Raw genomic sequence first — 24600 nt, 5'->3', positions numbered from 1 at the left:
TTATATTCAAAAGGAACTTTGCAGTTGTGATGAAGGATTTTGAGATGGGGGATGACACTGGGTTATCCAGTGAGCCTCACATAATCAGAAGGATCCTTAGAGAGGGAGACAGAGAGGAAAGAAGATGCTACACTGCTGGGTCTGGAAATGGAGGAAGGGGACACGAGCCAAGGAATGTAGGTGTCCCCTGGTAGCGGGAAAAGGCAAGGAAAGAATTGACCCCTACAGCCTCCAGAGGGAACACAGCACCGAGAATCCACTGTGAACTTCTCACCTCTAAAGCTGTAAGGGAATAAACTTGTGTTACTTTAGGACAGTGAGTTTGTGGTATTTGTTACAGCAGCCATAAGAACTAGTACACCACCTTTCTGGACCTTTAACAAACCTGCCAAGCTCCTTGCCAGCTCGAAGCCTCACATATGCCATCCCTGCAGCCTGAACAACCCTGTCCTCCCTCCCCACCTGTCCCTGCATCCTAGTCTCAGCCTCAATGTCCCTTCCTCAGGGAAGCCCTCGCTCACTAGGTCATGTCTCCACGCCCCCATTACTGCTCTCATGCACCCCTTTAGTTCAGCACAACCCCAGTGATCTCCCTTATGACCTACTGGCCCCCAACGTCCTCACTTCTGTAAGCCTGTCCCGCAACATCACCCTCTCTTGAACGCAGGAAAGGGATGCATTCAACCTCCCTTTCCTGCTGGACAGAAGGCTGTGAGGCCAGAGGCTGCCTTGACCACGGCTCAGTGGATGTTTGTGGGATGAGTGGATGGTGCAGGAGGTGTGAGGAGGCCAGCTGGCTCCATGTCAGCTGTCACTTATGTCTTCTACCACATCCTTCCTCTGTTCCCCATTCCTCATGTCACTCATTCATTCAACAAACATTCCTGGGGGATATGGACCGAGTTGTGAGAACTTGGAGTCATGTTACCTCTCTGGGCCTCAGTTTCCCCTTGTGTGAAATATGGGAACTTATGGGTTCTTCCAGTTACTCTTGACATTCAAGTCTGTCTTCTGCACATACGTGACACTCCTTGTGTCAAAGGGCTTTATTTGTGGGCTGGAAAAGAAAGGAACCTGTGGGTTTGGAGGAGGGGTGGAAAGTGGAAAACACAGACCATGATTCCAAGGGCCACTCAGATGGGCCTGATTTAAAACTCTGGAAGTATCTGCAGCCGCCTGCTGTCTGGCAGGTCCGATGGTGCGGTGGGTATCCATGTGATCCCACCTGGGCTGTGATGGGGTGGCAGTTCTCAGGAGTGTGGGACAGGCTGCAAGTGAGGTGGAGGCCCCGGAATCGCATGCTCCCGCTGAGACATAGCACCAGAAGGTGGTCTGGGGCAGGAAGAAGTGTAAATGTTCTCCCTCCAGGTGGCCTCGGGTGATGGGAGCCATCTCTGCTTCAACTGCTCATAGAGTCTGTAGTTTGTAGGGGGAGCTGCAAGGCAAACCAGAGTCTGGGTGAACAGGGCTTAGAGGAGGAGGCCAGGGTTGATGGGACAGGAGAATGGTTGGTTGGACCCTGCAGGTTCTCCCAGGCTGTCATACCAGGGAGCTAGGCTGGCCGTGCATCAGAGGGGAGAAGGAGGCTTGCAGGGGAGTGGTGGTCCTGCCAACCCCCGAGAGCCTCAGGGTGTGGCCTGCTCCCTGTGGACCTAGGAGGCACCAGGCACTGTGAGAAGCCTTGGAAAATTCAGCCCCGTGACCTGATTGAGGGTGGCCCCATCAGCTCCTGGATAATAACTGCCCCACCCCAGTAGGGAAGGGAGCAGCGCGAGCTTGCGAGAGTGACCTTGCGAGAAACCCTTGCAAAGTAATGCATTGTGACAAGCTGCTCGCTCTCCACAAAAAGATAAGTGCAAAGGCTAGGGGCAGCTTGAAATGTAAATCAAACCAAGGCACTCTCCTGGTAAATCTGTGCAAAGTCTTGTTACTGAGGGAAGGACAAAATCCACAATCCTTATTGTGGCCTATGAGCCCCTACCTGGACTTCCTCTACCCCTGCTTTGCAGCTTTGTCACTTGCTATTGTCTCCCCTGGGATGTTCTTCCCTCCAATTCCTGCATGGCTCCCTCCTTCTCAACTCAGTTATTTCCTCCAGAAAGACCATCCTTTGTCATCCCATCCAAATGAGAATCAATATACCTGCCTCACTTTCTCTCCGCTACCCGTTTTCTTTTCTTCATACCACATATCCCGGTGCAGTGTACTGGATCTTAGGTTATCTTATTCATTAATGATGTCTTCTGTGTGTCTTCATGGGGGTGTCAGTTCCCTGAGGGCAGGAATTCCTCCCTGTCTGTCACTGCTGTGTCCCCAGGTGTTACCATAGGGCATGGCACCTGGGGATTACTCGGTCAGTATTTATGAAATGGATGATGGAACTGAGTGTGCAGTGATGCTGCCCCCCACCACCTGTGCTCCAGGTAAACATGCTGCTGCAGGTGACAGTTTCATCACACAGCAACATCATCCAGCAACACAGGGAGAGGGCAGGTGGCCTGGAGGGTAAACAGGACTCTTTCCCTATCTTCTCATTCTAATGCTCTTCTGGAGTCTGAGTCACCTGTAAGGTTCTTCCACATAAGGTGGGCACACGTCAGCCCTATGCAGTTATGAACCCTTTAGAGCCCAATAAAGGGGGTGATCTCGAATTATAAAATTACCGAGAAGGGGGAAGTCAGCTTTCTCTGGGAGCCACAGCAACTTATGTCTATCCCACGTGCGGAGCTGGGGCAAGCCTGGGTTGTAGTTATGCCGGTTGTAATGGTCGTCGTACGTGCTGATCAGATGGCGGCACGAGGGCTCCTGGTGATGGGTGATCAGGTGTTTGTACGGGAGCCCCTGGAAGGACAGACGCAGGGCACATGTTACCGATCGGAGGAAGGCATCCACCTGGCTGTGGCTGGAGACAGAATCTGCCCGCCACGGAGATCTGTGGTGCTGATGGAGAGGGGGCCCCCACGGGAGTGTGGCTGCCTGAGCCCCGGGAGCCACCAACAGGAAACACACTTGTCTGCCCACCATGACGCAGTCCACCTTCAAACACACATCCCACCTCAGCTGCAGTCAGTTCTCTGTGTGAGGAGCTCCCAGCCTACGCCAAGACAACTCATCCCGAGACCGAGCTGGGGGGATGCGTTAAAACGAAAGTCAGGATACCCAGCTGAATAGGGAGAGTCTGACCCATCTCACTGCATGCACTTGTGATCTGAAATTACCCCCTTTGATTTGTCTCAAGTCTCATCCTTCCAAGTGCCTATTTCCATGGCAAGCGAGAGATGTTAAATGCTGAGCCTGACGTCTGCACCTTCTATTTCAATCAGTTACTATGGGAAGAGTCAGAGAATGCTCCATAAATTGCATTCTCCTGCAAAGGATTTATGTCTCCCTCAGCTGGCAACTCAGGGAGTGATTTCTTTGGTGCGGAGTTATTTACAGGGAGAAGAAAGCCGTGTTCTCCCGACTCTGGGACGTTTGCCTGAACCAGTGCTTTTCCTAAGAAAATCCTCTTGGCCCTAAAAGGGAATCCTAGAGGACTGGGCTGAATTACAGGGAGGATAATGTGGATTTCCATGCTCGTCCTCTTGTCTGGAGTAGTGGGGAGGTCTGTGTCTACTATGGCCTAAAAACACTGGCTACACCAAATATTTCAAGTGGTGGTTCCATATATCAGTCAGATCACAATGCCAGAAGGAGACGAAGGGGGATGGGCACAGACATTAAGCAGGGGTTCCCAAGATCCGCATCACCAGGTGTCTGGAGTATATTTCCAAGGTCAGGGAAAGCAAGTTGGAGGGGTTCTCATCAACCAAAGGAAGTTCTGAGGAGGCAACACAGCAGGGAAAGGAGAGAGGCCAAGAGGGATTTTCTTGCTGTTTCTCTTGGTTTGGGGCACAGTTCTGCTATCTTGACCATGTACACAAGATTTTTGTTTTGATCAGGTACGGTAAGCTGACAGACATAGAGACAACTGCCTTTGAAAGAAGAGTTTATCACTTACAATTCCCAAGAGGAGGGGGCATGTCACATCACACAGGACCACATGGGAAGCACAAGGGTCAGTCAGGAGGCAGAAGGACTGAAGATAGAACATGGCCCAGAGCCTTCGTTGTGCTTTCCAACAAAGGAATGGGCAAAGCAGGGAAGGCATGTTTGAGAAGTGTAGGATTGCACAGTTTGGATAAATTCAGGGTGTCTCTGGTTGTCCCTGCCTGGCCCTGGAGTGGGGAATATTGGCCTCGCATGTGAGCATTAGGTAAAGGAGGTGATTGGAGGGATGGGCTCTGGATTGGTTGGTTTGCATCTGAAAGGCATGATGGCAGGCAAGTTGTTTACTGTCCCTAGGAATTAGCTAGCCCTGGGAGGGGCCGCCTCTCCAGGATTAGCAAGGCCCCTAAAAGATCAAAGTAAAATACAGAAAATAAAAAACATGATTAAAACACCTGCCTAGGGGATAAAAACTCCATTGATCCATGGTCAATCTGAAGAGCAGGTGCAGCATTTGACAAAGGGAGAAGAGTAAAGTGGGGAGGGAGATGGAACTGGAGGCTGTCGCAGTAGGGGAGCACAGGGTGAAGCACACAGAGGAGCTGACAGCACTGAAGCAGCCACGTGGAAGTGATGCTGTGTCCAGTGTCCTCAGCACACAAACAGGCTATTTGAACAGAATCCCTAGGAACGAATATCCAATTGCTCGGTTCTATTTTGTGTGTGTGTTGGAGGAGGTATCTTAATTTTATCCAGACTCTATGTATGTGTGGTTATCCCTTCATCAGGGTTTGTGATGGGACAACAAACGTCTTTAAGAAAGGGCACCAAAGGTATACTGAGAGCTAGGCTAAATGGCTCATGTACATTGATGGTTAGGGGATGGTTAGGATTGTGGGTTCTAATTTTGACTTCCTTGTATTAAAATATGTTTGTGTCTTCAGTGCACACTGATGCTAATGGTTGGCAGCACCAAAGCATCAGCATGGTCCGAGGGCCAATCAGTGTGACCCAGATATGACAGCACAAACCAGAGATGCCAACAGGGTCCAGGGATGCTAGCACAGAACTGAAAATCTGGCACTGTTTATACTGACATGAATCTCCAAATGCAGAAGTTGAAGAGTCAACTCTGGCAGGTGGTAAAAAGGGATCTGAGGAGACTCTTTGCTTGATTTCTTGATTTGCTGAGCAGCCCCCTTGCTCAGTCCCTTACCAACAAGCTACACAGCTTCAGACAAGACACTCGCCACCCGTGGGCACATTTTATCTGAAAATGAGGGTGCTGAGCTGGACAATCCCTTGGGTCCCTTCCAGCTCTAAACTGCTCCATCCTGAAGGATGCCCATCCCTCGTTCTGTGCCTCCCTGCCCCCACCCTGAATTTAGCCAAAGGTAGGGTTATGTGGGGTGGGAGTGAGGGGACAGAAATCACCTCTATGAGCAGCAGGTTGACAGAAGAAATAACTTGGGAGAGCGCACCCAGATCATGGTGGGGACGCGGCATAGTTGTGCACCCAGTGGATGAGCACCTACAAGCTTAATCTCTCCAGGCTGAGCCTGGTGGGAAGTACCCATGAGGGCTGATATAGGAAGAGGTTTTCCCTCCTGTTCCTGGAAGGGCCAGGATCTCTGAGCCTCTGGCACATTCTCACCTAATTTGATAAAGGTCTCAAATGCCTGGTCTTGGGCGTGGAAGGCATGTTCTGAGGTTGCAGTGCCCTGCTCCCTGTTCTGAAAGCCTGGAACACAGCCACACTCACAAACAGGCACCCAACAAGTGAGGGTGCACTGAACGGTCCTTGACTTTTCATACTAAAGAACAGGACGCTTGGGCATAGCTGCTGCAAACACTGTCTGTTCAAACATCACCATCACTTAACTTTTGGCGTACTTTGTGTGATTCCTGACTACATTCACCTTAATTGAACACTTACCTTTGTTTGTTTCCCATATTCTTTGCCTGCACCCTGTTGGAAAAGTGTGAAGGAATGGGGGAAATGGCCCAGGAAAGTGCTGGGATACCAGCCAAGGGGAATGCTACCAGCTTGAGATTAGATTGACATCTGTCCACCCAGTAAATAAGGGTAAATGACTTTGGCAGCCCCCTGGCTGGGGAGGGTATTTAATGAGGTTACTCCTGAGTTTCTAAGAGGGAAATGGGTCTAGAAAGAGTCTGGCTGTTAGTGTCTCCTGAGCATTGGGAGGGAGTCAGGCCTGAGTGGGGGGTCCCGAGCCCTCTTACCTCAACTCTCCTCTTGCTGTACCACCTGGAGATCTGGTCCAGTCTGTGGCCTGGGAAGGGGGTATACTCTTTTCTATAAATGGTCTGGGGTGTTTTCTCAGTGGCTTTGGTGAACTGAAAAAGACCAAATATTCAGGACAGTTTCTGTGATGCCCCTTCTCAAACTTCTGCTGCACCCCCTCCGCTCCCGACCATGGGCAGCTGGGCAGAAAAAGGGTAAACATGGCCCCGGGCATCCTGCTCAACACAGGCTTACCTGTGCCCCCCTCCCTTCCAGTACTTGAACAGGAGTGTGCTCAGGGACTTGGCACCCCCCCCCCCAAGAGCCCCTGGGAAAGCTGTTTTGGTGTCACCTGACCATATCTCATGGTCCGCACCTGTTTCTGTTCTCTCCTCTCTCTCCCTGCTCCTCCCTCCTGCTTGACTCCTCCCTTTCTTTTCCTCCTTTGTTCCTCACTCTTCCCAACTCTACTCTTTCTTTCCCCCATTATATTACATTTTTGTGGTTGATTTTTTTTTGAAATTCACTGTGGTAAAATATGCATAATAAAAGGTACCATTTTAACTATTTTTAAGTGTGTGGTTCAGTGGCATTAAGTACATTCACACTGTTGTGCAACCACTACAACCCTCCATTTCCAGGACTTTTTCATCCTCTCAAACTGAAACTCTGTCCCCATTAAGCAACAACTCCCCAGTCTTCCCTCCCTCAGCCCCTGGCAACCATCATTCTACTTTCTGTCTCTGTGAATTTGGCTACTCTATGTACCTCAGATAAGTGGAAGTATACAGTATTTGTTTTTTGGTGACTGACTTATTTCACTTAGCATAGTGTTTTCAAGTTTTATCTACATGGTAACATGTGTCATAATTTTCTTTTAAAGACTGAGTAATATTCCATGGTATGTACATGCTCCATTTTGCTTATCCATTCATTCGTCATTGGATTACATCTACCTTTCAGTTCCTGTGAATAATGCTGCTGAGAACATGAGTGTGCAAATATCTCTCTTCAAGATCCTGCTTTCACTCTGTTGATAGTGTTGATAGAGTTCTTTGATGCATAAAGTTTTTAATTTTGATGAAGTCCAATCTATCTATTTTTTTCTCTTGTTGCCTATGTTTTGGGTGTCATATCCAAGAAATCACTGCTAAATTCAAGGTCATGCAGCTTTTCTTCTATGTTTTCTTCTAAGAGTTTTATAGTTTTAGGTCTTGTATCTAGGTCTTTGATCATTTTGAATTAATTTTTTAATATGGTGTGAGGTAAGGGTCCAACTTCATTCTTTTGCATGAGTATGATGTTAGCTGTGCTTTGTAACAATCTATTTTAAATGGATACTAACTTGCCTTAACTCATTAATAAAAACTCCACTCCTTTACAGCTCTGCCCTCTCCCATTTTATGTTACTGATGTCACAAATTACATCTTGATATACCGTGTACGCATTAACATGGATTTATAATTATTTTTATACACTTGGGTTTTTTAATCATGTAGAAAATAGTAGAATTACAAACCAAAATTATAATAATAATGGTTTTTATATTTGTCTGTGTATTTGTCTTTACCAGAGGTCTTTATATTTTCATATGGCTTCAAGTTACTGTCTAGCATTTCTCCATTTCAACTTCAAGGACTCCCATTAGCATTTCTTGTAGGGCAGCCCTAGTGGTAATGAACTCCCTCAGCTTTTGTTTATCTGGGAATGTTTTAATTTCTCTATTTTTGAAGTAGAGTTTTGCTGGCTAAAACAGTACTCTCAGTTGATAGTGGGGTGGGGGTTTTTTGTTGTTGCTGTTTTTGAGCCCTTTAAATATACCACTCCACAGCCTTCTGACCTGCAAGGTTTCTTTTGAGAAATCTAATGATAATCTTATTAGGGCTCCCTTGTATGTGATGATTCATTTTTCTCTTGCTTCTTTAAAGATGATCTCTTTTTCTTTGACGTTCAACAGTTTGATTATAATTGTCTCTGTGTGGGTCTCTTTGGGGATTTATTTTATTTGATCTTCATTGAGCTTCTTGGATTTGTAGATCCATATCTTTTTTTTTTTTAAATGTTCATGTTCGATCACTCTCGTGGTTTTTTTTTTTTTTTTTGGCTGTGTTGGGTCTTCGTTTCTGTGCGAGGGCTTTCTCTAGTTGTGGCAAGCAGGGGCCACTCTTCATCACAGTGCGTGGGCCTCTCACTATCGTGGCCTCTCTTGTTGCGGAGCACAGGCGCCAGACGCGCAGGCTCAGTAGTTGTGGCTCATGGGCCTAGTTGCTCCACGGCATGTGGGATCTTCCCAGACCAGGGCTCGAACCCTTGTCCCCTGCATTAGCAGGCAGATTCTCAACCACTGTGCCAGCAGGGAAGCCCCAGATCCATATCTTTTCTTCCAGTTTGGGAAGTTTTCAACCATTATTTCTTCAAATAATCTCTCTGCCCCTTTCTCTCTCTCTTTTATCCCATAATCTGTATACTGGTCAGCTTGATGATGTCCCATAAGTCCTTGGGATCTGTTCACTTTTCTTATTCATTTTTCTTTTTGCTGCCTAGACTCAATAATTTCAAATGATCTGTCTTCAAGTTCTCTGATTCTTTCTTCTGCTTGTTCAAATCCACTGTTGAGTGTCTCTAGTGAATTTTTTTTCAATTTAGTTACTGTGTTTTTCAATTCCATTATTTTTGTTTGGTTCCTCTTTATAATTTCTATCTTTCATTAATATTCTCATTTTGCTTATATATTATTTTCCCAATTTCCTTTAATTCTTTGTCCATATTTTCTTTTAGATCTTTAAGCATATTTAAGACAGGTGGGGTTTTTTTTAAATTCTTTTAAATTTATTTACTTTATATATTTATTTTTGGTGGTGTTGGGTCTCAGTTGCTGTGTGTGGGCTTTCTTTAGTTGCGTCCAGCAGGGGCTACTCTTCATTGAGGTGCGCAAGCTTCTCGTTGTGGTGGCTTCTCTTGTTGAGGAGCATGGGCTCTAGATATGCGGGCTTCAGTAGTTGTGGCACACGGGCTTAGTTGCTCTGCAGCATGTGGGATCTTCCCGGACCAAGGATCAAACCCATGTCCCCTGCATTGGCAGGTGGATTCTTAACCACTGCACCACCAGGGAAGCCCCTAAGACAGGTTTTTTTAAAGTTTTTCTCTGGTACTTCCATTGCCCGTGCTTCTTCAGGGACCATTTCTGCCACTTTATTTTCTTCCTTTGAGTGGGCCATCTTTTCCTGTTTCTTTGTATGCCTTATGATTTTTTTGTTGAACACTGAGCACTCGAAAAAAACAGTCATCTCTCCTAGTCTTTGCAGACTGGCTCCACTCAAGGAAAGTTCTCCGCTAAGTAGTAGGGCATGTTCTGAGCCTTGGAACCAGCCAGGTATGAAGGTTTAAGTTCTTCTCAGGACTTTTCTGAACATGAGCATGCATCCTCCTTAGGCCTCTGTGTGTGTGTGTGTGTGTGTGTGTGTGTGTGTGTGTGTTTGTGCGTGCATGCGCATGCTTTTTATTTCCCCTGTGTTCATGGCTGCTTTAAAATGCCTTAATTATCTGAGGAGTCTCTTCCTGGCTTCTTCTCAGAGTCTTAGATGTTCTGTTGCATTCCTCTACCTATAATTTGTTGCCCCCAGACATTTGCAAGTTTGTAGTCCCCTGGCAGCTTTCATTAACTGTGACCACTGCTGCTTTTCAAGCTCTTCCTAGCCTAAAATATGAACTACCCACTTTTCCCTGTCTGATCTCTTGTGTTAGGCAGAACAGAGACCAATCCCTCAGGCAGCTTCCAGACAGGTTACAATGTTGCTCCGCTCCCTCTGGGTTCCAGGGAGGGAACTGGGAGCTGAGCCACTGCTTCCCCCACACTGCACCACACTGTGCTGGGGAGGGAATGCAGAAAGGGCAAGTAAAAATGCCACGGAATCTCCTACTATTTTGAACGTGGCTTTTTCTACTGGGCATTTGATTTTTTGCTATAGACCTTTGTTTTGCAGAGCTCCCATATAGTTGTTTCAGTTAGGCTATAGTTGCTTTTTAAGTGTTTCCATGGGAGAACAAGGAACCTGGAGCTTCTTAGTCTGCCACCTTCCTGACATCACTCCAACTCTGCTCTCTTTACGCAATCTCCTCTCGGTGTTGGACCAGTCCATAATATCCCTGGGTACTGCCTTGCCCACAGGAGCCTGAAGGGATTGGCCCTTGGATTACACACCCCTACTCCTCAAACAAAGCCAAGTGCAGTCAGAGCTAAAAATGGCCAAAAGCCACATCTGGCCAGAGGGGTGGTAAATGTTAATGTTCCCCCATGAAAACAGCCTTTTCCAGTTCTCAGAAATCACCATCAACCTTCCCCGCACTTGCATCAAAGCTGCCAATTCTATCTCACCCTCTTTCCCTTGACTATTTTCCAAGAAGACATGAAGATGTCTAGACGTCTCTGCAGAAATTTAAGTGCGTCAGTCTTGATTGCCACGAATGAAGATATTCTATTTTAAGTAGGCCAATTCAGGCAAAGTATTTTGTGATGACCTTTAAGGTACATGGGAACACCAAAAGCCCATTTGTTCTGTTTTGAAAGTGAAAGCTGAAATGCACAGGCAGGGCAAGGTTGTGCAACAGGTGCCAGAGAGCAGCAGTTCATTCCTGGACATCAACACAAGGAGTGTCAAGCCTGCCTTGGCAGGTAACACGTTCTGGGAAGGACCAGCCCAGGGAGAGCAGACATTCTTCAAATCAAGGTGCAGTGGAATTAGGGACAGGGAACATTGGATGCCTAGAAACACTCCACTGAATACAGAACTGCACAACCATATTGACACCTGTGCTATGATGTTTTCAAGATGTAATAGGGACCTTGATGATTGCTTGAACGTAACTCCTCTATGTATAGAACAGAGTCCCTAATGCCACCTTCTTAAGATGCAGTCGCCTATGGCCTTTGAAAATGATAATGCCTTAACTCCTCCCTCTCCCTGCCAGGTCTCCTTCTGAGCCCTCTGTCCATCTTCTCTTTTCTTACCTTCCTCCTCTCCTCCAACCAGTTTCCAGTGAGCACTCTGGTTGAATACTTGGCCTCAATCTTCCAGCTTGGAGTGGAGAACGACTGTGGACTTACTGCAGTAAGAAACTGCATGGTAAGGATTTGCCCCAAGCTTCTTTGACTTAACACATTTTAAGGTTACGGGGGTGGGAGATGTTATGAAGTTGTTGAGTTTGGGATGCCTTTTTTTTCTTTTCATCAGTCAAAAGGAGTGGTAGTAGATGAAACTCTGCTAACTTCACAGAATAAAAGGGCCCTGAGAGTCCACTTTCAGCCTCCAGGGAGAGGTGATGTGATCTTGGATTCCCTACTGTTGACTGTCTCCATGGTGATAGACTTTGAGTATAAATACTCTCCTTAAGGGGGCAGCTGATTCTTCAGGAGCAAAATTGACACCACAAAAGCAAATCAAACCAACAATCACCACAAAAGCAGGAGGCAGAAGGATCTGGTTTCTATGTCACCACCTGATAAAAGGCATCATCTTTGCTACGTTTTTACAACTCGAACGAGTTGAGATGATCACATTCTACTACTTAATGAGTGCTGATGTGCTAGGCCCATACTGAGACTTTTACATGCACTCACTTGCTTAATCCTCAAAGCAGCCCTATGAAGCAGGTGCCAATGATTGTACCCATTTTATGGATGAGGACACTGAAGCAAAGAGGGATTAAGTAGCTGCCTCAAGTCACACATGTGGAGAGCTGGGATTTAAGTCCACTCTGATTCAGGTCTAAACCACTAGGCTCTACTCACTGCCCATCTGCCCCTTTGCCTAAGGGGCTTGAGGAAGAATCCTATCTTTGTGGTCAAACTAATAAACATTGTTCATTCAGATCATCTCCATTCATTCATTCCAGAGTCATTCTAGCAAGCATATGCCACATCCTTGGCACTGAGCTGGGGCTACAATGCATCAGTGGCTAGACCAGGGCCCCATCCCTATGGAGCTCAGTCCAATGGGATAAAGACCATGATCTTGCTTATTCATTAAGCCAAAAAATCAGGAACCACCTAGATATCTACCAACAGAGAGCTGATGTGGCACATCATATAAACAAATACCCTGTAGCTGTTAAAAAATGCTGACATAGGAAGATGCCTGCAATATATGGTTAAGTTAAAGAAGCAGTACACTGTAGTCTTGCTTGCCACAAAGGAAGACATTCCATTTCAAGCAGGCAATTCAGAGAAAGTGTTTTCCAATGGCCTTTAAACAAAAATAGAGGAACTCCAGGAAATTATTTGTTCCATATTGAAATTAACTATGTGGCAGGGAAAGGGCATGGAAGATAGAGCAGAGCAAACTTCTATTTGGCAGGTACCATAGTTTGGGCAAGTCTTGAGCCAGGAAGATGGGCTATCCTTTCAATCAAAACCCAAGAGAGCTACGTGTTCTGTTTAATTCCATTTTTTAAAACTTTTTATTGTAAAATGTAACACAAACATGAAAAATTACATTAAAAATAAATGTACAGAAAAATTGAATTCTAGTAAACAAAACCCCACCAGCATGTAAGTCAAGAAATAAAACATTCCCAGCACCCCAGAAGTGTTCCCATATGCCTTCTTCCACTCCAACCTGACTTCTGTGGCAATCTCTTCCTTGATTTTCTGTATATGCTTAGCACCAAAGGATGCATTCCTAAACACTAAAGCTTAGTATTGCCTGATTGTGGATTTAAATGGAATCCTCTAGCATGTATTCATTTGAGTCTGAATTCTTTTCCTCAATATGGTTAATGTTTTTAAGAATCATCCATGTTGCACGTAGCTGTGGTTCCTAAATATTTTTGGACACAGCACATGTCTCCTAGTAGCCAGATATAGCCATTTCTCTAGGGCAGTTGTTCTCAAAATTTCTAGTCTCTTAAAAACTATTGAGGACCCAAAGGGCTTTTTAAAATGTGGATTATATTAGTGGTCTGGAGCCAGACTATACCAGTTCGTGAGAGTCAACACTACATTCTGTAGTCACGTTGGTAGCTTGAAATCAGTCATGACAGAAATTTTACACCACAGAATTACCCAACCCAATGAATTATATTATATACTACTTAGTATTTATTAATTTATAAGTAACAACAAACTTTCAATCTGTTGTAATATGTTGTTTTGTTTAAAGGATAAAATCAGTTTCACATAGATATGTAGTTAGAAGAAAAAGAAATATTTTACTAGCCTTTGCAGTTAATCATGGATATTCTTTGCTACTACACCAAAACTCAACAAGCGGCAGTTTTTAAAGTTTAGCTGCAGTGTGGAATCTGAAACTATTCAGTGAACTCTTTGAGCTCTATTACGTTAAAATCCACTGATTGATCTTGTGCTTTGGATAGATCTTTAACCCATTTGTAAGCTTGTAACATCATGGTGGTCATTTGGAAAACATAATTTTACTGAGCAGATCTTCCAAATGTTGACATGTTTCATTATACTATATCCCAAAAAAAATCACATTTGCTAATATCCCTACTGATATCATCAGAAAAGCACCTATTAGGAAGTTGACAAGCTCACAGTGGTAGATACAGGTTTTCCAAAATTCTAGTTTTAGCTTGAAAGCTCAAAATTTTTGTCATTGGCAACAGCTACTGACCATTGTTTTCCTTGTAGTGACAGCCTTCCGTCATTCATTTTTGAGAAATCATCTGCCAAATGTTCCAATTCGAATAACCATGATTTGTCTACCAGTCGTTCTTTCAGGTAAAAATAGTGTTTCATTAAAAAAAAAAAAAAAAAAAAAAAACCTGGGAATTCTCTGGCAGTTCAGTGGTTAGGACTCCGAGATTCCACAGCAGGGGGCCCAGGTTGATCCCTGGTCGGGGAACTAAGATCCCACAAGCTGAAAAAAAAAAAAAAAAAACCCAGCTAATTTCACTCACAAGCATTCTTTCTCAAGAGAACCATTGAACTTGGGCACGCAACAGCAGAACTTTCTCATGCGTCCTTCCCATTTCATCACATAGCATGTGAAAAAGACATCTGCTCAAGGGTCAAGATTTAATAAAATTAATAATTTTTACTTCTTCATCAAGGACACTCTGTGAGACTAGCAGTTTTTTTTAACATCTTTCTTGGAATATAATTGCTTTACAATGTTGTGTTAGTTTCTGCTGTATAACAAAGTGAATCAGCTATATGTATACATATATCCCCATATCCCCTCCCTCTTGTGCCTCCCTCCCACCCTCCCTATCCCACCCTTCTAGGTGGTCACAAAGCACCCAGCTGATCTCCCTGTGCTATGCAGCTGCTTCCCACTAGCTATCTATTTTACATTTGGTAGTGTGTATATGTCAATGCTACTCTCTCACTTCGCTAACACATATATATGGAATCTAAAAAAAAAGAAAAACATGGCTCTGATGAACCTAAGGGCAGGACAGGAATAAAGACGCAGACGTAGAGAATGGACTTGAGGACACGGTGTGGGGGAGGGGTGAAGGGTAAGCTGGGACGAAGTGAAACTAGCAATTTTTAAAAAAAACTGCGAGTGTGTGGTGGCGAAGAATACAAATGTTAATGGCACTGCCTTGATTTATGCACAGGCTCTGGCGGTTTTACCCACCATCACTTCTGCACTATCAGTGCAAATGTCAACAATGTGGAAAAAGGCAAATAAAATCTTAATATTACACTGTTGGTGGGAATGTAAATTGATACAGTCATTATGGAGAACAGTATGGAGGTTCCTTAAAAAACTAAAAATAGAATTACCATATAACCCAGCAATCCCACTACTGGGCATATACCCAGAGAAAACCGTAACTCAAAAAGACACATGCACCCCAGCGTTCATTGCAGCACTGTTTACAATAGCCAGGACAAGGAAACAGCCTAAATCTCCATCAACAGATGAATGTATAAAGAAAATATGGTACATATACACAATGGAATAAAAAGGAATGAAATTAGGTTATTTGTAGAGATGTGGATGGACCTAAAGACTATCATACAGAGTGAAGTAAGTCAGAAAAAGAAAAACAAGTATCATATATTAACACATATATGTGGAATCTAGAAAAATGGTACAGATGAACCTGTTTGTAAGGCAGAAATAGAGACACAGACATAGAGAACAAACATATGGACACCAAGGGGGCAAAGCGTTGGGGGATGGGATGAACTAGGAGATTGGGATTGACATATCTACACTAACTAATATGTATAAAATAGATAACTAATGAGAACCTGCTGTATAGCACAGGGAACTCTACTTCACTTCGCTGTACAATAGAAACAAACACAACATTGTAAAACAACTATACCCCAATAAAAAAACAATCATACACACCAAAAAAAAGAAAAAAAGAAAATAGTGTTGACCTTGAAGATCCCCTAAAAGGAGCTTGGGGATCTCCAGGGGTCTGTGGACTATGCTTTGAAAACCTCTGCTCTTAGATACATACCTAGGAGTGGGGTTTCTGGGTCATAGGGTATGTGTGTCTTAACTTTGCTAGATAACGCCAAACTATTTTCCAAAGAGTTATATCAATTTACATCCTCCCCCAACAGTGTATGAGTGTTTGTTTACATTACTCCACACCTTCTAGTACTTTTTCATCATCCCAAACAAAAATTATGTACCCATTAACAATAACTCCTCATTCCTTCTTCCCTCAAGCCCTGGTAACCTTTATTCTACTTTTTTGTCTCTATGAATTTGCCTACTCTAGATACCTCATAGCTTATTTCAATTAACCAAATGTTTTCAAGGTTCATCCGTGTTGTAGCATATGTCAGAATTTCATTCCTTTTTATGGCTGAATAATATTCTACTGTGTATATATATACCACACTTTATCTGTTGATGGACAATTGGATTGTTTCCACCTTTTGGCTATGTGAATAATGCTGCTGTGAACATTGGTTTACAGATAGCTGTTTGAGCTACACTCTTTTGAGTATTCACCTAAGAGTGGAATCAGCACCACAAAGCTATTTTGCACAGCAACCTCACCATTTTACATTCCCACCAGCAATGCACAGGATTCCTGTTTCTTTATTTTTTGCCAACACGTTATTTTTCTTTCTTTTTCATTCTTTTTTTTTTTTTTGTAATAGCCTATCCTAATGGGTGTGAGGTGGTATCTCATTGTAGTTTCGATTTATATTTTCCCAATGGCTAATGATATTCAGCATCTTTTCCTGTGCTTATTGGCCATTTGCATATCTTCTTTGGAGAAATGCCTATTCAAGTCCTTTGCTCACCTTTTAATTGTGTGTGTGTGTGTGTGTGTCTGTGTGTGTGTGTTTGAGTTGTAGGAGTTCTTTATATTCTGGATATTAATCCCTTATCAGATATAAGATTTGCAAATATTTTCTCTCATTCTGGGAGTTGTCTTTTCACTCTCTTGATATCATCTATTCCTATGTAGTTTGTATTTTATGCTACTTAAATGAATTATTTTTTATTTCATTTTCTGATTCTTGCCTATATATTAAAATGCAATTAATTTTTTGAAACAATAACTTTATGTCCATCAACCTTGTTAATTATCTTATTAATTCCAATAATTTCCCTGTAGATTCTTTGAGAGTCTGCACACAGGAGTATAGCATCTGCAAATAGTACTATTTTATTTCCTCTTTTCCAATCCTAACTTGTTTTATACTTGTCTTTTGCATTGGCTAAGACCACCAGAACAATGTTGATTAAAAATGGTAGTGAGCAACTCTTGTCCTGTTCCTAATACCAAAGAAAATAAGTTTAATGTTTACCATTAAGTATGATGTTTTTGTAAATGCCATTTATTGAGTTCAAGAAGCTTCCTTCTATTCTAAATTTGCTTAGACAGTTTCCGTAAATGAATGTTTAATTTTTTGCATCTATTAAGATAATCACACACTTTCTCTCATTGAATCCATTAATGTGATAAAATGTATTGATTAATTCTGCAATGTTAAACTGATCTTACATTTCTAGTATAAACTCTAGTATATATGATCATGATACAGTATCCTTTTTCTAATATATCTGGATTCTGCTTGCCAAATATTTTTTAGAAAAAATTTTTGCCTCTATATACATGAGTAAGATTTTCATAGCCTGCAGTTTTCATTTCCTCAGTTTTTGTGGGATTTTATTATTAAGATTAAGTTAACCTGCAAGTTTTACTGAGCTCTGCCCACCAGAGCAACAACCAGCTCTACCATCCACCAATCCCTCCCATCAGGAAACTTCCACAAGCCTCATAGATGGCATCATCCACCAGAGGGCAGACAGGAGAAGCAAGAAGAACTACAATCCTGCAGCCTGTGGAACAAAAACCACATTCAGAGAAAGATAGACAAGATGAAAATGCAGAAGGCTATGTAGCAGATGAAGGAACAAGATAAAACCCCAGAAAAACAAATAAATGAAGTGGAGATAGACAATCTTCCAGAAAAAGAATTCAGAATAATGATAGTGAAGATGATCCAGGACCTCAGAAAAAGAATGGAGGCAAAGATCGAGACGATACAAGAAATGTTTAACAAAGATCTAGAAGAATTAAAGAACAAACAAACAGAGATGAACAACACAATAATTGAAATGAAAACTACACTAGAAGGAATCAACAGCAGAATAACTGAAGCAAAAGAACGGATAAGTGACCTGGAAGACAGAATGGTGCAATTCACTGCTGTGGAACAGAATAAGAAAAAAAAATGAAAAGAAATGAGGACAGCCTAAGAGATCTCTGAGACAACATTAAATGCAACAACATTCGCATTATAGGGGTCCCAGAGGGAGAAGAGAGAGAGAAAGGACCCGAGAAAATATTTGAAGAGATTGTAGTCGAAAACTTCCCTAACATGGGAAAGGAAATAGCCACCCAAGTCCAGGAAATGCAGAGAGTCCCATACAGGGTAAACCCAAGGAGAAATATGCTGACACATATAGTAATCAAATTGGCAAAAATTAAGACAAAGAAAAATTATTAAAAGCAGCAAGGGAAAAATGACAAATAACATACAAGGGAACTCCCATAAGGTTAACAGCTGATTTCTCAGCAGAAACTCTACAAGCCAGAAGGGAGTGGCATGATATACTTAAAGTGATGAAAGGGAAGAACCTACAACCAAGATTACTCTACCCGGCAAGGATCTCATTCAGATTTGATGGAGAAATCAAAAGCTTTACAGACAAGCAAAAGCTAAGAGAATTCAGCACCACCAAACCAGCTCTACAACAAATGCTAAAGGAACTTCTCTAAGTGGGAAACACAAGAGAAAAAAAGGACCTACAAAAACAAACCCCCCAAAATTAAGAAAATGGTAATAGGAACATACATAGTGATAATTACCTTAAATGTGAATGGATTAAATGCTCCAAACAAAAGACACAAGCTTGCTGAATGGATACAAAAACAAGACCCATATATATGCTGTCTACAAGAGACCCACTTCAGACCTAGGGACACATACAGACTGAAAGTGAGGGGATGGAAAAAGATATCCCATGCAAATGGAAATCAAAAGAAAGCTGGAGTAGCAATACTCATATCAGATAAAATAGACTTTAAAATAAAGAATGTTACAAGAGACAAGGAAGGACACTACATAATGATCAAGGGATCAATCCAAGAAGAAGATATAACAATTGTAAATATATATGCACCCAACATAGGAGCACCTCAATACATAAGGCAACTGCTAACAGCTCTAAAAGAGGAAATCGACAGTAACACAATAATAGTGGGGGACGTTAACACCTCACTTACACCAATGGACAGATCATCCAAACAGAAAATTAATAAGGAAACACAAGTTTTAAATGACACAATAGACCAGATAGATTTAATTGATATTTATAGGACATTCCATCCAAAAACAGTAGATTACACTTTCTTCTCAAGTCCGCATGGAACATTCTCCAGAATAGATCACATCTTGGGTCACAAATCAAGCCTCAGTAAATTTAAGCAAATTGAAATCATACCAAACATCTTTTCTGACTACAATGCTATGAGATTAGAAATCAATTACAGGGAAAAAAAGTAAAAAACACAAACACATGGAGGCTAAACAATACGTTACTAAATAACCAAGAGATCACTGAAGGAATCAAAGAGGAAATTAAAAAATACCTACAGACAAATGACAATGAAAACACGACGATCCAAAACCTATGGGATGCAGCAAAAGCAGTTCTAAGAGGGAAGTTTATAGCAGTACAAGCCTATTCCAAGAAACAAGAAAAATCTCAAATAAACAATCTAACGTTACACCTAAAGGAACTAGAGAAAGAAGAACAAACAAAACCCAAAGTTAGCAGAAGGAAAGAAATGATAAAGATCAGAGCAGAAATAAATGAAATAGAAACAAAGAAAACAATAGCAAAGATCAATAAAACTAAAAGGTGGTTCTTTGAGAAGTTAAACAAAATTGATAAACCATTAGCCAGACTCATCAAGAAAAAGAGGGAGAGGACTCAAATCAATAAAATTAGAAATGAAAAAGGAGAAGTTACAACAGACATCGCAGAAATACAAAGCATCCTAAGAGACTACTACAAGCAACTCTATGCCAATAAAATGGACAATCTGGAAGAAATGGACAAATTCTTAGAGAGGTATAACCTTCCAAGACTGAACCAGGAAGAAATAGAAAATATGAACGGACCAATCACAAGTAATGAAATTGAAACTGTGATTAAAAATCTTCCAACAAACAAAAGTCCAGGACCAGATGGCTTCACAGGTGAATTCTATCAAACATTTAGAGAAGAGCTAACACCCATCCTTCTCAAACTCTTCCAAAAAATTGCAGAGGAAGGAACACTCCCAAACTCCTTCTATGAGGCCACCATCACCCTGATACCAACACGAGACAAAGACACTACAAAAAAAAGAAAATTACAGACCAATATCACTGATGAATATAGATGCAAAAATCCTCAACAAAATACTAGCAAACAGAATCCAACAACACATTAAAAGGATCATACACCATGATCAAGTGGGATTTATCGCAGGGATGCAAGGATTCTTCAATATACGCAAATCAATCAATGTGATACACCATATTAACAAATTAAAGAATAAAAACCATATGATCATCTCAACAGATGCAGAAAAAACTTGACAAAATATAACATCCATTTATGATAAAAAAAAATTATCTCCAGAAAGTGGGCATAGAGGGTACCTAACTCAACTTAATAAAGGCCATATATGACAAACCCACAGCAAACATCATTCTCAATGGTGTAAAACTGAAAGCATTTCCTCTAAGATCAGGAACAAGACAAGGATGTCCACTCTCACCACTATTATTCAACATAGTTTTGGAAGTCCTAGCCACGGCAATCAGAGAAGAAAAAGAAATAAAAGGAATACAAATTGGAAAAGAAGAAGTAAAACTGTCACTGTTTGCAGATGACATGATACTATACATAGAGAATCCTAAAGATGCCACTGGAAAACTAGAGCTAAACAATGAATTTGGTAAAGTTGCAGGATACAAAATTAATGCACAGAAATCCCTTGCATTCCTATACACTAATGAGGAAAAATCTGAAAGAGAAATTAAGGAAACACTCCCATTTACCCTTGCAACAAAAAGAATACCTAGGAATAAACCTCCCTAGGGAGACAAAAGATCTGTATGCAGAAAACTATAAAACACTGATGAAAGAAATTAAAGATGATACCAACAGATGGAGAGATATACCATGTTCTTGGATTGGAAGAATCAATATTGTGAAAATGACTCTACTACCCAAAGGAATCTACAGATTCAACGCAACCCCTATCAAATTACCAATGGCATTTTTTACAGAACTAGAACAAAAAATCTTAAAATTTGTATGGAGACACAAAAGACCCCGAATATCCAAAGCAGTCGTGAGGCAAAAAGACGGAGCTGGAGGAATCAGACTCCCTGACTTCAGACTATACTACAAAGCTACAGTAATCAAGACAATACGGTACTGGCCCAAAAACAGAAATATAGATCAATGGAACAGGATAGAAAGCCCAGAGATAAACCCACGCACCTATGGTCAACTAATCTATGACAAAGGAGGCAAGAATATACAATGGAGAAAAGACAGAGTCTTCAATAAGTGGTGCTGGGAAAACTGGACAGCTACATGTAAAAGAATGAAATTAGAACACTCCTTACCACCATATACAAAAATAAACTCAAAACGGATTAGAGACCTAAATGTAAGACCAGACACTATAATACTCTTAGAGGAAAACATAGGAAGAACCCTCTTTGACATAAATCACAGCAAGATCTTTTTTGATCCACCTCCTAGAGTAATGGAAATAAAAACAAAAATAAACAAATGAGACCTAATGAAACTTAAAAGCTTTTGCACAGCAAAGGAAACCATAAACAAGACAAAAAGACAACCCTCAGAATGGGAGAAAATATTTGCAAACGAATCATCCGACAAAGGATTAATCTCCAAAATATATAAACAGCTCATGCAGCTCAATATTAAAGAAACAAACACCCCAATCCAAAAATGGGCAGAAGACCTAAATACACATTTCTCCAAAGAAGACATACAGATGGCCACGAAGTACATGAAAAGATGCTCAACATCACTAATTATTAGAGAAATGCAAATCAAAACTACAATGAGGTATCACCTCACAACAATTAGAATGGGCATCATCAGAAAATCTACAAACAACAAATCCTGGAGAGGGTGTGGAGAAAAGGGAACCCTCTTGCACTGTTGGTGGGAATGTAAATTGATACAGCCACTATGGAGAACAGTATGGAGGTTCCTTAAAGAACTAACAATAGAATTACCATATGACCCAGCAATACCACTACCGGCCATATACCCAGAGAAAACCATAATTCAAAAAGACACATGCACTCCAATGTTCATTGCAGCACTATTTACAATAGCCAGGCCATGGAAGCAACCTAAATGCCCATAGACAGACGAATGGATAAAGAAGAAGTGGTACATATATACAATGAAATATTACTCAGCCATAAGAAGGAACGAAATTGGGTCATTTGTAGAGACATGGATGCATCTAGAGACCATCATACTGAGTGAAGTAAGTCAGAAAGAGAAAAACAAATATCGTATATTAACACATATATGTGGAACCTAGAAAATGATACAGATGTACCTGTTTGCAGAGCAGAAATTGAGACACAGAAGTAGAGAACAAACGTATGGACACCAAGGGGGGAAAGTGGCGGGTGGGTGGGGGTTGTGGTGTGATGAATTGGGAGATTGGGATTGACATGTATACACTGTTGTGTATAAAATGGATGACTAATAAGAAAATATATAAATAAAAATTTTTTTAATTTTTAAAAGATTAAGTTAAGCTCATAGAAAGAATATGCCCACTTTTTATATTCTCCAGGAAAGTTTACATAAGATTAAAGTATTTCATCCCTGAATATTAAATAAGTCAAGGTATCAAGGCCAGGAGATTTGTCTTTTGTTTATCTTTGTTTTAAGGCTTTTCATTGTAGACTTAATATCTTTTATTAGTTACAAAACTATTCAGATTTTTCTCTTTCCTTTTGTGTCAGTTTGGTGAGTTGTATTTTTCTAGGAATTTACACATTGCATCTAAATTTCAAATTTGGGGTCATACGTTGTTCATAATGTCCTCTTATCATCTTTTTAATATCTCTAAGATCTGTGCTGAAGTCCCTTTTTATTCCTAGTATTTACTCTTTGTGCTTCTTCCTTTTCTTCTTTATTGGTCTCATCAGATATTGATCAATTTTATCAGTCTTTTTAGAGAACCAAAATGTGGCATTTTGATCACCTCTATTGTGTCAATATTTTATGGTTTAAGGATTTTGCCCAAAATATATTTAAAAAGTTTATAAAGATAAGTATGTTGAAAAGTATCAAATACTTTTTAATACTTAATCATTCAATCACCTTAGGAAATTCTCAGCATAGCTATTTTATCTACATAATAAACAGAGCTATTTTACAGTGGCTTCCTTTTTCTTTTTTTAACCGTTGTTTCTGTGGGTTTCTGTTGCTCGCTCTTCTCTTCTTGTATGCCTGGTATCTGAAAAACTAAATGGTAAGGTCTAGGATGATATTATCTTCCCTCAGAGATGATTGTCACTTGCTTTTCCAATCACCTGTGCATGTTAGAAACTGGGGATCACTTTAATCCAGATTAGGAGCAGACACTTTTGGTCATTGAATAATCACAATACTGTGTGCTCAGCACCACACTGGAGGAGCTACAGCAGACTCTGTGCCCATAGGACGAGGGTCTAGTTCCAGAGAAGGTGGCACCCTTCTATGGTGAGACCTCAAAGATGGATAATGAATTGACTTCTCTTCTCCTGGTCTAGTACATCCCAGAAATACTTCTTAAAGGTGGGCAATCAGCTTTGGGTTATTGCACAAGGAATGGGATGGGGTGGGGGGTTGCTGGGTACTCAGACAAACTTGGCTTCCACTTCCAGTCCCACCTCTTACCAGCTGTTTCACTTTGGCCAAGTTCCTGGGTCAAGCCAGCCTTGGTTTCCTAATCTGTAAATTGGGAGTAAACATCATGTACTTCATAAGAGAAGATTATGAGAATTCAGTGAAATGTCACCTACAGAGCACTTCGTAAAATGCCTATCACATATAAGGGATCAATAAATGTTCAACCCTCTCTTCCTTTTGTGCCTAAACCAAGCTTATTTTAGTAACAAAATCCATTCCTTTCCCTATATTAGAGGAGTAAATTTGGGAAATTGGGGCAGAAATATCCCAAAGGGAACAATTCTAGATTCTCTTTGAAGAGGGGATTCCTGAACACAAAAGCAGCTTGTTATCCCCATCAGAGGATATGCTGTGAGTCTGATAACCAGCACCTCTGTAATGGTATCTGTTGAACAGCAGATGCCTAATCACAACTTACATCGATTCAGCCTGCTTTACACAAACTCCCCTATGCATTCAATACGATTATCCCCATTTCAAGGCAAGAAAACTGAGGGACTAGGAGGTTAAGTAAATATTGGGCCTCTAATTGATTCCAGACCATGTGTCCTCCATCACTCTGCCTCCCGGAAGCGGCTTTGCAGAAGTGGCTTTGCACAAGCAGCAATAACAAACCCAGAATGTGTCTCTTCAACTTAAAATTAAAACTGTTCTATCCTTTGGTGATGACATAGCAGGGAGTTGTTTCACTGTAAGGAGGTCAGACCCTTGTCGGGTTTTTCCTACGATAAGTGCTTTGAAAACCGAGCCCCAGGCACTGCCTTAATTGATTCAACCTTGCACAGCAATTTGCAAGAAACCAGCTGCAATGTTGGGGCAGGGGTGTTCTAGCCAAGAGCAAGCCTTGGCAACCTGGGAACGAGGAGCCAATCTGCTGACTCTGGCATCCTTTGCTT

At 41.6% G+C, this 24600-nt stretch overlaps 1 protein-coding gene across 1 annotated transcript; it reads right to left on the bottom strand.

Moving 5' to 3' along the window:
- Nucleotides 1-1250: 1250 nt before the first annotated feature.
- Nucleotides 1251-11355, bottom strand: CFAP107 (cilia and flagella associated protein 107). Its single transcript, XM_059894852.1, has 4 exons — nucleotides 11242-11355; nucleotides 6232-6345; nucleotides 2664-2841; nucleotides 1251-1435 (listed from the first exon to the last, which is right to left on the bottom strand). The coding sequence occupies exons 1-4, from the start codon at nucleotides 11353-11355 to the stop codon at nucleotides 1251-1253; spliced, it is 591 nt and encodes a 196-aa protein (XP_059750835.1).
- Nucleotides 11356-24600: the final 13245 nt, after the last annotated feature.

The sequence above is a fragment of the Balaenoptera ricei genome, chromosome 1 (assembly GCF_028023285.1).
Source record: "Balaenoptera ricei isolate mBalRic1 chromosome 1, mBalRic1.hap2, whole genome shotgun sequence".
NCBI lineage: Eukaryota > Metazoa > Chordata > Mammalia > Artiodactyla > Balaenopteridae > Balaenoptera > Balaenoptera ricei.
The sequence above is the reverse complement of the archived record's forward strand: the minus strand, read 5'-3'. Positions and strand labels throughout refer to the sequence as shown.